General features: G+C 35.3%; 1 protein-coding gene across 1 annotated transcript; it reads left to right on the plus strand.

Moving 5' to 3' along the window:
• LOC105168133 (probable LRR receptor-like serine/threonine-protein kinase At1g14390) lies at positions 3,978 to 7,680 on the plus strand. Its single transcript, XM_011088081.2, has 7 exons — positions 3,978 to 5,961; positions 6,082 to 6,215; positions 6,291 to 6,534; positions 6,618 to 6,802; positions 6,897 to 6,949; positions 7,035 to 7,143; positions 7,217 to 7,680. The coding sequence occupies exons 1-7, from the start codon at positions 4,722 to 4,724 to the stop codon at positions 7,472 to 7,474; spliced, it is 2,223 nt and encodes a 740-aa protein (XP_011086383.1). The 5' UTR covers positions 3,978 to 4,721; the 3' UTR covers positions 7,475 to 7,680.

Consider the following 13,249-nt stretch of genomic DNA (forward strand, 5'->3'; position numbering starts at 1 on the left):
TGATTTTATTTGGTACCATATTAACATTACTTTATTAAAAACAATATATATTGAATAAGAGAATAATTTAAAATTTAATATTTTAATCGAGGGGACACACTGATGACTGGACACCCTTAACCCACCGTCGCCGACACTAGTTGTTTCTTTACAGGCATATAGCACGTGGAATTAGGTAGGTTTGCCACCCATTTTGTTCACTTTTTATTATGCTACTACACATATAATTCCATGTATATTTTTATGAAATTGTAATTCTATCTTTATATATGTATATATATATAAATATTATTCTTATCATACATAACATATAATTTTAGAGGGTGTTTGAATCTTATTCATTTATTTGATAAGATATTTTTAAATTTATAAGTAATTTTATTTTTTAATAAAATATTTCGATAAAATAAAATTAGTGCAATTTATAATACGTCACAAATATCGAATTTATAATCAATTTAAAAAAAGATTAAACTAATATATTAAGATTTCTTTACAGGCTATTGGACCCACCGAAACCCAAAATAGGTTGGTTTTCACTACTTCGGGTTCCCTGAAGATTGGCGAATTGTTCTATTTTAATGACCTAATAGTGAGTGCCCACGGGACGTTGAGTGGGCTGCAAGGAAATGGAGAGAAAAATATATCATTAACTTGGCTTATCATGCACTCCTTACTGCTTGCATTTACCACATTTGGAGGGAACGAAATTTGGCTTTGAGCATACGAAGCGACCACCGAGCATCATAGCCACCATCATTGTGGAATATATTAGACAAAGAATTATCAGTATTAATTTATCTCGTTCTATTAGTTCATGTGCGTTATATAGATTATGGCGTATCCCTTGACCTGTCGAGGGAGAAACCACCAATTGAGCACTGTTGTACTGTATGATTTTATTTTATTAATGAATTAAACTTACATTTTACCAAAAAAACAAAAAAAAAAAATCTTTTTCTTACCCCCCAAAGAAAAAGGACTTTTATATATAGGTTTTTTGCGTCTTATTTTTTAATATTATCGTAAACTCATTTTCTAAACATTTTCACCCAAGTTGTGTTCCCATGCTTATTAAAAAATGTGAATTAGGACAAGCACCACCACAAATTATATTCTTGAATTTCATAAGTGAAAATATCGTTATTGCATCACTAAAATTACGGTATATATAATTAGGTTCTGAATTTAATATTTGACTAAAATGTATAAAATCTCCCATATTTTAAAAAGTTCGTTAAAATCTCCCTTCTATTTTAAAAATAGGCTAAACCCCTCTATATTTTTCTAAATTTAGCTCAATCGCCCATTTTCGTTAACTTTAACTAACGACGTTATTTTTTTTTATAAAATAACGGTTACATCCTTACTTAATATACATTATTTTTTATTTTAATGATCGTTGGATCTATATTGATTATATTACAACCGTTAGATATCTTAAATTTATAAAAAAAAATTAATAGTTCATATTTTATTGATAAAAAATATATATTATATAAAATATTATTTTAAAATAAATAAAATTAACACCCCCCTCAGGTCTTCTTGGCAAGAGTTGGGCGACAGCGACTCCATCGCCCATGGTCGCCGTCACCCCAAAATAGATCAAGAAAGTTCGTTGTTGCCATCCGGTGTAGGGGCGGCGACAATCCTTTTGCCCCTTTTCTTTTTTTTTTTTTAAAATTAATTTTGATTATATTAATTAAATCTATTTTAGTAATTAAGAATAATTTTATTTACACTATAATAATTAACTATATATTTTAGTTAATATTAATAAATAATTTTAAATAATTATAATAATTATTGTACTTAAATATATATTTAATTAAAAATAATTTTAGATTTAACAATGATAGTTTTAAATTTTAATTAAAAATTAAAAAATTATTCTAATTTAAATATAATTTAATTTAATATTTTAATTTAAATTATAAAAATTCAAAAAAAATTATATAATTTTTTTTATATCTTTAAGTAAACATAATATTTTATTTTTTAGAAAGGTGAAAATACAAAACAAATCACTCAAAATAAATAAAAAAATGTCATGTGAAATATATAAATACCATATGCGCATTTTAGTAAAACAAAAAAGCCCAAAACATGGTCAAAGCAGTTAAAAAATACAAACGCACAAGGAGCGCGTGTATGCACCTTCTGTTAATTACTAACGGAAGAGGTGTTTTTTGTTGAGTTTTACATAACATAAGGGGATTTTAGCGTATTTCAAAAACACAAGGGAATTTTAACTTTTCAAACAAAATAGGGGTATAAAATGCATTTTAACTTTTTCAACAAAACACAAGAGTTTAATGCTTGGGACCCTTCCCTTGGCATTAGGAGGAAGAGTACGAGGAAGAAGAGCGAAAGAAAAAGGAGGAACGCAAGCACTTACCTCCGACGATGTTCACGCACTATACCCCACCAAATGCTCCTAGGGGTGAAATATTAGTCGTAGTGGAAATAAGGACTGATCAATCAGTGACCGAGAAAGATGAAAGATAATCCCAAGAGGCTCAAATCAGACAAATATTGCCGCTTCCATCATGACATGGGGCAACAACAGAGGAATGCCATCACCTCCAAGATGACATAGAAAAATTGATCCAACGTGGACACTTGAAGAAATATATCAACTGCTATCCACTAGGACGTCAATTTGACAGCGGACCGAGTGCGCCACCTCGAGAGCTAATATGAAATCCAACTCTTCATGACGACAATCTTTCCACAACAGGAGTCATCTCATGACCTCAAGAGCTCGAGACATTGTAATGTATATTTTAAGTAATAAAGTTAGTTTTCTTGTCATAGCCTTAACAAATAAAATAAATTTAGACGTTGAGATCCTTGAAGTTTCAAAAGGACCCTAGAGCAAAATCATCAGTCCTAGTGGTAAAAGTCGCTATTATCCCGAGACCCATAAATGAAATTTCATTGAGATCCACGTCATGCTGGTAGTATCCATTCATTTACAAGGGTAAAAAAAATAATATTTTACATGCAAGCCACACAATAAATACATACACCTTATCACATTATAAGACTCTCAATACCATTATAAATACCTCACCACTACATCAGTCTCATAACACTTTTCTGTTAGATATTTATTGAAAAAAAAATCATATAGTCGTTAAGTGTATGAGCAAAAAATATTACTTTTTGAAAGTTACATGACCAAACGTGAGAATCATCTAATCAATGGAACAAAAAACATAAAAATTCTAACGGCTATATGCTAAAAATATGATATTTTTCAATACCTAACAAAAAGGTGTTACAAGACTCAAAATACTACTTTTTAAAAATTACTAAATAAGAAGTGAGGATTATGTAATACAATAAACAATGAAAAAGTCCTAAGTCATGACATAAAAAAGCATTATTCTCCTTATTTAATGTAACTAATTTCTAGTCATGAGTTCCTTTTATGATAATTTTTCATGTGTGATAGTACTTGTATTGCATGAGATGTGATCCACACACACTCTACCCTCATTTAATTCTAGGGATTTAAGTCTATTGCAGACTCTAAATTCACTCAGAATTCCCCTTTTCCTAGGTTGCATCATTCCAACATTAAATTGGAGTCTTAAATGAAACTGATAATGCTGTCTTTCATCCTCTTTATGTCTTAATAAGACTCCAAATATTTTACTTTTAGATAAATTACAATGAATTTATTGAAATTTAATATAATTATAAATATTTATTTATTATTTTTTTAATAATAAATTAAGAGTATTTATAAGTTTTTTAAAAGTATTTATAATTATGTAATTTTTTTTTAAAAAAAGCTATTCTAATTTACCATAATCGAAATGTGTGTCGGCGTATAGTGCAATCAATTATTGCGACAAATGGATCCAACGTCCAAGATTTATAATAAGAATGGACCCATAAACATTCTAAAACAAATTGAAAGCGCCATTTGAGATTGAGATCTCTCTAACTAAATCCCTAATCTATTCAGATTCCAAATTTTTCCATAGAAAAAGGGCTCATCTTCTCACCACATGCCCAGTTGTCTACTCGCACCTCCACCAAACACCCAGTGGTCAAACTCCACGGACACCGCCAAACAAGTCAGAGCCAGGTTGACTTTCTCATCACAACCACAAATAGTATGCTGAATCTACGGCTTCCAGCACCACCTCCATTTAATATTGTATCCCGCGCAGCGCAGGATCTGGAAGAAAACTTTACTCTACTCTCCTCTACTTCTGTGCATACACACCTCCAATTGTATGGAAACTTCTCAGTTTCAGATCTTTGAATGAACCCTTTTCAGTTTCTCAACCCACATTCAATTCTCTTCAACTTCTACCTGTTTTCTGCCACAAAATTTTCCCTTTTTCTTTCAAGAAAACACAAAAGAAAAAGACATTCTTTTCACTGTTATATTCTTGCAATTTTTCGTTGCAAGTTTTTCATGTACAACTACCAAGTTGCACACTAGGCAAAAGGTGAGCCACTTTATAGCAAAGTCATAGTCTATTCATTTCGCGCAATTATCAGAACTTTTTGTATTCTGGGCTATCCAAGATCACTTATTCTTGCTTTATGGGATGTTCCGTTGAGATACAAGCTACCCTTGTTCTGTTGTGGTTGTTGATGCTTTTCTCTTCATTTTCTTGAAGTTGCTCGTCTTGATCACCTTCCAGTACTCAAGATTTTGACCAACTCTGAGTGTGTTCTTGATTTTCAGAGGAATGGGGAATTCATGGGTTCAGTTCGGTTTCTTGTTTTCTGCTTCCTTTTTACTTGTAACTTGTCCGTTTTCCTATGCTCAACTAGCTCCGACAGAGAGCAGAATACTGTTTCAAGTTCAGCAGCTTCTTGAATATCCACCAGCTCTTCAGGCCTGGAACAATTGGACCAACTTCTGTTTTCTGCCTCCAACTCCTTCTCTTACAGTAGTCTGTTCAGGTAATCACATCACTGAGTTAACCATAGTAGGAAACAAGAGCTCCCTTTCTGACATTCCCAAGCTGTCTGCCTCAAACTTTGCTGTTTCTCAGCACACGCTCTCTGATAGATTCTCACTTGATTCATTCTTCACTGTTTTAACTAAGCTTTCAAGTCTGCAGAAGTTGTCATTAGTTTCTTTAGGATTATGGGGTCCGTTGCCGGGGAAAATCAACAGGTTTAGGTCGCTTCAGGTGTTGAATGTCAGCTTCAACTTCATCTACGGTGAAATCCCAGAATCAGTATCAACTTACCAGAGTTTAAGAAGTCTTGTGCTGAGTGATAATCTGTTCAATGGAAGTATTCCAGATCTAAGTGGCTTATCAGTTCTTGAAGAGCTGGATTTGAGTAACAACTATTTGGGGGATAAGTTTCCATCCTTGGGCAGAAATCTTGTGCGTGTCTCTCTTGGGAACAATTCTTTGAGATCTGAAATCCCACAAGATTTAAAGAAGTTGAACAGGCTCCAAGTGCTCGACGTTTCGTCCAACAAGCTCGTTGGACCAATCCCGTCTTTCTTGTTCTCGTTGCCATCGATTCGTCGCATTAGTCTTGCCAAGAATCAGTTGAACGGAGCACTTCCACTGAACATTTCATGCAATGGAAATCTTACGTTTGTCGACATTTCAAACAACCTTTTGATAGGAAAGTTGCCTTCTTGCCTTGCATCGAATGTGGGAAAAAGGACGGTTGTAATTATGTGGAACTGTCTGTCGAATACAACCTCAAAGTATCAGAGATCCTATTCTTTCTGTCAGAAAGAAGCATTAGCTGTTAAGCCACCTGCAAGAAACCCGGAGGAGCAATCAACTTTGAAACTTGGCATTGTACTTGGCATTATAGGGGGCATTGTGGCAATACTAGGTCTGTTGGGGTTGTTGATTCTTGTTATATTTAGAAGGGTACAAAGGAGAAGGGGCAGTGTGTACAAATGTGACAGCTTTGTGATTGAAAAAAATCCCAGTCGCGGCTCTCCAATTGGAAGTAAGTCTATAAAGTCCCTTGTTTCTATTCAATTTTGCATCCGATTCTTGCAAGTTAATTGTTTGTTATATGTAAGATTTTTGTTTATTCTGATACAAGATCACTGTTGCATTTCATTAGGGCATGTGCCACAGCCGATGAGGATGACTTCTTTTGGACTGCCACCGTATAGTGTGTTCACACTGGAGGAAATGGAAGATGCAACAGACAACTTTGATCCGTCTAATCTAGTGGGAGAAGGATCACAGGGTCAGGTAAAGAGGCCGGTTCCATGTGCTTTTGAGTGCATTTGTTTGAATGTTATTGACCCACCTCTCGACCTTTTACAGCTCTACAAAGGTTGGCTTAGAGATGGCTCAGTGGTCCTAGTAAAATGTCTGAAACTAAAACAGAAGCGTTCACCTCAAGCTCTGCAGCAGCACATGGAAGTAATATCAAAGCTGAGGCACCGGCATTTGGTCAGCGTCCTCGGTCACTGCATTGTCACGTACCAGGATCATCCAAGCACAGCTAGCACGGTCTTTGTCGTCCTTGAAAATATTTCCAATGGCTCGTTAAAAGATCACCTTATCGGTACAGCACTTTGCCTGGTAGTCTGAAATTTGACAAGGATTGAGTTTTCAGATAGCAAATGATGCATTTTTTCCATGTGGCAGATTGGAGAAAGAGGGACGTCCTGAAATGGCCACAAAGAATGGCGATCACTATGGGCATAGCGAGGGGTATTCAGTACTTGCATACTGGAGGAGTCCTTGGAAATGACCTGAAAATCGACAACGTTCTCTTGGACGAGAGCCTCACTGCAAAAATAAGCAGCTACAACATAAATTTACCGTCTAAGGTGAAATTCATTTATATAGAAGAAGCATATATCATAACATTAATGCATAAAAAATGTGTAAATTCTTAACAGTTCTCGTTTTTTAACCTTTAAGGTCGGGGCAGAAAGCCCACTTAATGGACAAGACACCGCAAATCACCCAAACAGGTAAAATTTGTTTACACTTTACGGCAGTCGTATATTTGTTCCATATAACCCTTTCTCTTATTCGTTGTCTGGTATTAATATGCAGTGAAAATCCAGAAAAGGAAGACATTTACAGGCTGGGAGTAATTCTAGTTGAAGTTATCACCGGCAGACCTATAAGCTCTCAAAGTGAAATAGATGACCTCAAGTTTCAGGTACCACAAACCTTGGATTTGTTTCACAGTGTCTGAATTTGTTCACCTGAAGTTACTTGATTTTGTACTACAGCTGGAGAGGAGCTTAGCAGAATCACCATCAAAATTACGGGACATGATCGATCCATCTATGCGTGGAACATTTGCTTACGAGTCGCTGAAGACGGTAGTTCAGATAACCATAAACTGCTTGTGCAGAGATCCGATGGGCCGACCAACGGTGGAGGATGTGCTGTGGCATATGCAGTACTCAGTTCAGGTTCAAGAAGGATGGAGTAGCAGTGGAAACCTCAGTGGAAATCTTAGTGGAAACCTTAGTAACAAGTTCTAATAATTCTGTTTCTCTGTTTGTTGCATCAAATTCTGGTCCTTTTCTATGTAGAAATCATAGTATGTTTCCAACCTTCCACTAAATTAAGATTTGTATCTAGCAAAGTTGATGAAAATCTTGTAACTAGTTTGAGTTCTTCCCCATGAAAACAGTAAATCATACTTCAAAGAACAGCTCATGCTAGTTGTAATAAATTTTCACCTAAGCAAATGTACCGCCCAGAACACTTAAGGTAAGAATATGTGAGAAAAGAAAAATATGTTGCCCATTCCCCTTTCCTCTTTTGGATTATTTCAACGGTACAACTAATCCGTCAACTACTATTTCCAAATATGATTATATAAATATACAATAAATTTAAGAGATAATTATACGTCTTTTCATAAGATTTGGTATAATTATATATAAATTCTATATAATTTTAGAAATTACAATTAATACCCATAACGTTTGTTTTCGTCCAACATATAAATTCGTCAATTAATCATAATTTACAGAATTTGTTGATATCGACAAAAAAATAGAATGAAAATTCATTTTTACATTCGATTGATTTATTACAAACTTATTGTACGTCAAACAAATATTTTTTCATCAATCTACCCTTATATATTCACATGGGGCATAGCAATTTACCCCCTTGTAGAATTTTTCCTTGTGTTATTAAAAAAGAAGTAAAATACACCTCTCATGCGAAAGGTGAAACACACACGCCCTACGTACGATTTGGATTAAATTTTACCTATAAAATGATATTTATATCCCTAAATTTGAATCGTTGGATTTTCTTTATATATATATATTGACGGTGGAGATTTGATAGAGAAAAGAACGGCTTAGATATTTTCTTATTTTGATCAACGGTTCATATTTATCTATAAAATCAATGGCGTGTATCTATTTAAATTAGATTGATGGTTCAAATTTACACAAGTTATAAACATAAATTATAAATTCTATATATACAACATATATAATATAAATAAAAGATATAAAAATAATTATAAATGATACATACACATACATATATACATATAATATTAATGAAAGAAATATACAAAAAAATAGAAAATAGGGGGAGGAGTGGCGGAGTTCGTCGTCGACGAGGGGCAGGCGACAATGACGGGTAAATTATACATACACTTACATATATACATTATATGCATATAATATTAATAAAAAAATATTAGGAAATTATGGGGGAAGGGTAGGGGAGGGAAATGGACTTCGGCGGTTAGGAGAAAGGGGGCTATACATACATGTATGTATTATGTATATAGTATATATCTTTATATAGACATCATATATATTATATATATTTTAATATTTTCTATATAAATTTATATATTAAAGTTGGACCGTTGATTTTTTAAGATAAGATATCAACCATTAATTTAAATGAGATTTTATATGAAAGTAGATCGTTACGAATTTAATATGAATCGTTGATTTGTGTTAAATAAGATTCAATGATTGTAAAAAAAAATACAAAAAAAAAGTTAAAAAAAAAAGAAAAATGGGCGCGTGTATCACATTGTTCGTGTTGGTGAGGAGGGTATTTTGCTCATTCTTTTAAACAAAAGGTTGCAAACGACTTGTTTTTTCTTAACAAAATGGGGTAAATTGCAATTTTCAAATAACACATGAGAGTGGGATTCATTTTGCCCTATTCACATGCTAATGCATGTATGGAAGTACATTTATTTTTCTTTGTTTGGAGTTGAAACTGTAAGCTTTCATAAATGATCAAAAACGTACCAAGAATAAGCTAAACAAGTAGTGAGCAGTTTTCAGAACTCAAGAATGCAAAAAAACACAAATCAACCTATGCCAGAAGGACTAAAATGGGAACCATTAAGAGCCTTAGACGAACTCGCAATCTCCATCAATCTGCCAAAACCTTTGTGATAGAGTAGTCTCCCAACCCTTGGCTCGTTCCATGAGATCTGCTGCTGAAAGAAAAGAATTATCAAACAGTAGCCTGTTGCACGACCACCACAAGAGCCAATAAAGAAGGAGAGCATGAGCAAAAACTGAAGTATCTAGATTGCGAAACATCCTGCGAAACCGAACCTCTGGATTAGAATGATCACAAGAGATGCAAGCCCAGGGGTGATGAGAAAGTGCCCAGGCAAGACGAGCGAAATGGCACCGCAGGAGAGAATGGAGCAGATCTTCTCCCATGAGTCCACACCAAGGACATGCTCCGACAACACTCACTCCCCTCCGCGCAAGATTGGGAGAAGTAGGAAGCGAGTCACGACATGCTCTCCAAGCGAACATCCTGACCTTCGACAGAACGTCAGCTTTCCAAATAAAATGCCAATTCTCAGAAGTATAAGACGTAGAGCCCATCACAACAAACCGCCATGTGCTCACGTCCCTTGATTGAGGAAACAATACGCACTTTTCACCGAGTACCAACCATGTTTTTCACAGTGCCATCGCATCTGATCCTGGCCACCCACTGTTGTGGAAATCCCTAGAATGTGTTAAAATTTGAAGTTTGGGGAACATAGTATATTCATGGTAGTAAATTAGAGAATGAAAAGAAGGAAAAAACTAGGCTTTATTCATCTCAAACTCAAGTCCTTTATTCATATAAACTCTCTCGTTCTGAAGGTACAGAGATATGAGACTATATATAAAGAATAGTCTTAGCTAAAGAAGAAAACTAACTCACTTTGAACTCTAGTTGGCAACAGACTCAACAAAACATTAAATACTGGAATACTAATAAAAACAAATACTGAGAACAAAAGGATAAGTACGAGCAGAACTCTCAACAGCCCCCCCCCCCCCAAGATGGAGCCGAGGAAGCGAGGCCAGCTTGCAAAGGAATCATCCGAAGTCAGCAGTAGGTTGTATCAGGATGGCATCATTATTATCGCATCAGAAGGGAATGGATAGCGGAACGGAGACATGAAACAGAACGAAGGCTCAGAAGCCTAAAAACCCAAGGCCTACTAAGACCAAAGGCCACAACCACTTCACGGTTGCACAAATCACTTAAAGCCACAAAGGCTTATAGAACCATAAAGGCTCCACCAATATTCAAAGCCACAAAGGCTCATAGAACCACAAAGGCCCTACCAATATTCAAAGCCATAAAGGCTCATAGAACCACAAAGGCTCTACCAATATGGCTCATAGAACCACAAATGCTCTGCCAATATTCAAAGCCACAAAGGATCATAGAACCACAAAAGCTCTACCAATATTCAAAGCCGTAAAGGCTCATAGAACCACAAAGGCTCTACCAATATTTAAAGCCACAAAGACTCATAGAACCACAAAGGCTCTACCAATATTCAAAGCCACAAAGGCTCATAGACGAATTTCAGAGAAGGAAGAAGGAGATCATCAGCGTTCGATTTTGTCAAAGTTCCGTCGATGAATGCAGTTTCATGCAGCGGTGCTCTAGGGTTTCAAAAGCAATGAGCAAGTATGCCAGCGGAGGCGTGCTAAGGTTTCAAAGGCAGCGAGCAAATATGTCAGCGGAGGCGTGCTAGGGTTTCAAAAAGCTCTCTTTTTCTCTCTTCTTCTTCTTCTTCTTCTTCTTCTTCTTTTTTTTTTTTTTTGAGAAACCTGCTCTGATACCATGTTAAAATTTGAAGTGTGGGGAACAAAGTATATTCATGGTAGTAAATTAGAGAATGAAAAGAAGGAAAAAGCTAGGCTTTATTCATCTCAAACTTAAGTCCTTTATTCATCTAAACTCTCTCGTTCTAAAGGTACAGAGATATGAGACTATATATAAAGAATAGAGTCCTAGCTAAAGAAGAAAACTAACTCACTTTGAACTCTATTTGGCAACAGACTCAACAAAAAATTAAATACTGGAATACTAATAAAAAAATACTGACAACAAAAGGATAAGTATGAGCAAAACTCGATAAGTACGAGCAAAACTTTTAATAGAATGACCTCCACATTGATGAATTGGAAGTTGCAGATTCAGTCCTTAAGTTGCAGAGTTAAAGAATACAGAGACAGAGAAGAAGATAGTAGCAGAAAGGAAAGATGAAGTTAACAAGTAACAATAACTCTACATCGCTTGTACGTGAAAGAAACAACCAGTTCATCCCCCATTTGTGGTGCAAACCTGAAGAGCTCGGATCAAAAGCTGAGTCACGTTAATAGCCATCCGGATTCTGAGTGAACCACCCCAAGACTTATCCCAATCATCCATCTCCATATCCCGGAATTTACCTAGCGTGTTTGCAATAAGCACGGCAACCCTAAGGTTCATTTTACTCAATAGAAGGTCATGGACATGAACATAAAACTCACATCAATCAAGATTGACATTCAATGGATTCTCATTAACCCCAATGCCATTAAGGATCAATGTATTCTTCTTGAAGCTCCAGGGGCAACCCTTAAGCGCTCTATTGCCATTGATTTAAATAAAAACCCGCCCCTCTGCCAGACGCTGTTTCTCGAGACCTTTGACCAGGTTCAACATACTCTTAATAGAGGAGACCAATGCCTCGAATTTAGGCTGTTTAGATGACAAAAATCTTCCCACCAAAAAAAGATTATAATCTTCACGGCATACCATAGGCCATTGGGCATCACCACCCCCGTACCCTCCTAGGCTGTCATTTGCAGAGATCGCCCTAACTTGTGACAAAATGCCTCCACCACCCAAAGAATGTGAAGCCGAGATCATTAGGCAGAAAACCTAGAGATAAGCGTGACCAGCAAGGCAACACCCAACCCCTCGCACCGCAGATGAATAGCACAACCACCTATCAAGAAAACAAAAACACAAAGAACAAAGTCATTGAAAGAAACGCTAAACAGAAAACTAAAGACCCTATCGCCAAAGAACAACAACGAGATCGAAGGCTAACAAAGTCGAAACCAAATAGAGAACGCGAAGCAACGAAAGAAGCACTGTCTTAGAACGACAAGACAAGTCAAAAATGAAGAGAAAAGAACACAGAATAACGACCACCCTAAGCACACAACACCCGAAGAACGATCAGCTGCAACCAAAAGTAGAAACTCCAGCAGCACCGCCGCTTGTGAGGAGCATATGCCCCAAAATCTCATCGGAAAAGTCAAAGAACAGTAGACCGGAGACGAGAAGAAAGAGATGCACCAAAGGTAGGATGCTCATGTAGATAGAAGTACATTTCACCTTTCATCGATTTTGATAAATTTACTTATATATTTTTACATGCTAATGGATGTGATGAGATACATACCACTCTTACAAGCATAATTTGATTCAAAAAAATTTGTTTGACGCATAATAAGCATGTAAGTCAGTTTGGAGTAAATAGAAATTTTCGTTCACTTTTTTGCTAATATGAGCAAATTACATGAATTTTTACTAACAAAGGAATTTAGTTTTAGACGAAAACAAACTTTAGCTATATTAGGTGTAATTTTTAAATAACAGAGTTATTTACGTGTAATTATATCAAACTTTTAGAAAGATCGATGTAAGAATCCCTAAATTTAATTAATTCAGCAATACGGAAAAGTCCATCTTATATTAGTAAGATTCTTGAAATTATGTTAGGGTGTATTTGGATTTGGAGGAGATTTGGAGAAATGAGTTCAAATTACTCAATTTGCAATACATACATATTCATCAAAACATAATTCAAAATTAAAATGAAATAATTTGAAATACTCTAAATGTAGAATCATCCAAACAAATTTAAATTTTTTTCCATTAAAGAATTTAAATCTATAATTTTAAATTTTTCAATAGAAATGCAACCTTAGCTTTTTTTACTACCCTAATGAATGCGTAGA

Source organism: Sesamum indicum, linkage group LG8, assembly GCF_000512975.1.
Source record: "Sesamum indicum cultivar Zhongzhi No. 13 linkage group LG8, S_indicum_v1.0, whole genome shotgun sequence".
In the NCBI taxonomy this organism is placed as follows: domain Eukaryota; kingdom Viridiplantae; phylum Streptophyta; class Magnoliopsida; order Lamiales; family Pedaliaceae; genus Sesamum; species Sesamum indicum.

Excerpts from the sequence above, each read along its gene's own strand:
- LOC105168133 (XM_011088081.2), top strand. The coding sequence starts at position 4,722 with ATGGGGAATTCATGGGTTCAGTTCGGTTTCTTGTTTTCTGCTTCCTTT. Across the intron at positions 6,216-6,290 it reads GAGAAGGATCACAGGGTCAG|CTCTACAAAGGTTGGCTTAG; the intron begins GTAAAGAGGCCG and ends GACCTTTTACAG. Across the intron at positions 6,803-6,896 it reads ACATAAATTTACCGTCTAAG|GTCGGGGCAGAAAGCCCACT; the intron begins GTGAAATTCATT and ends TTAACCTTTAAG.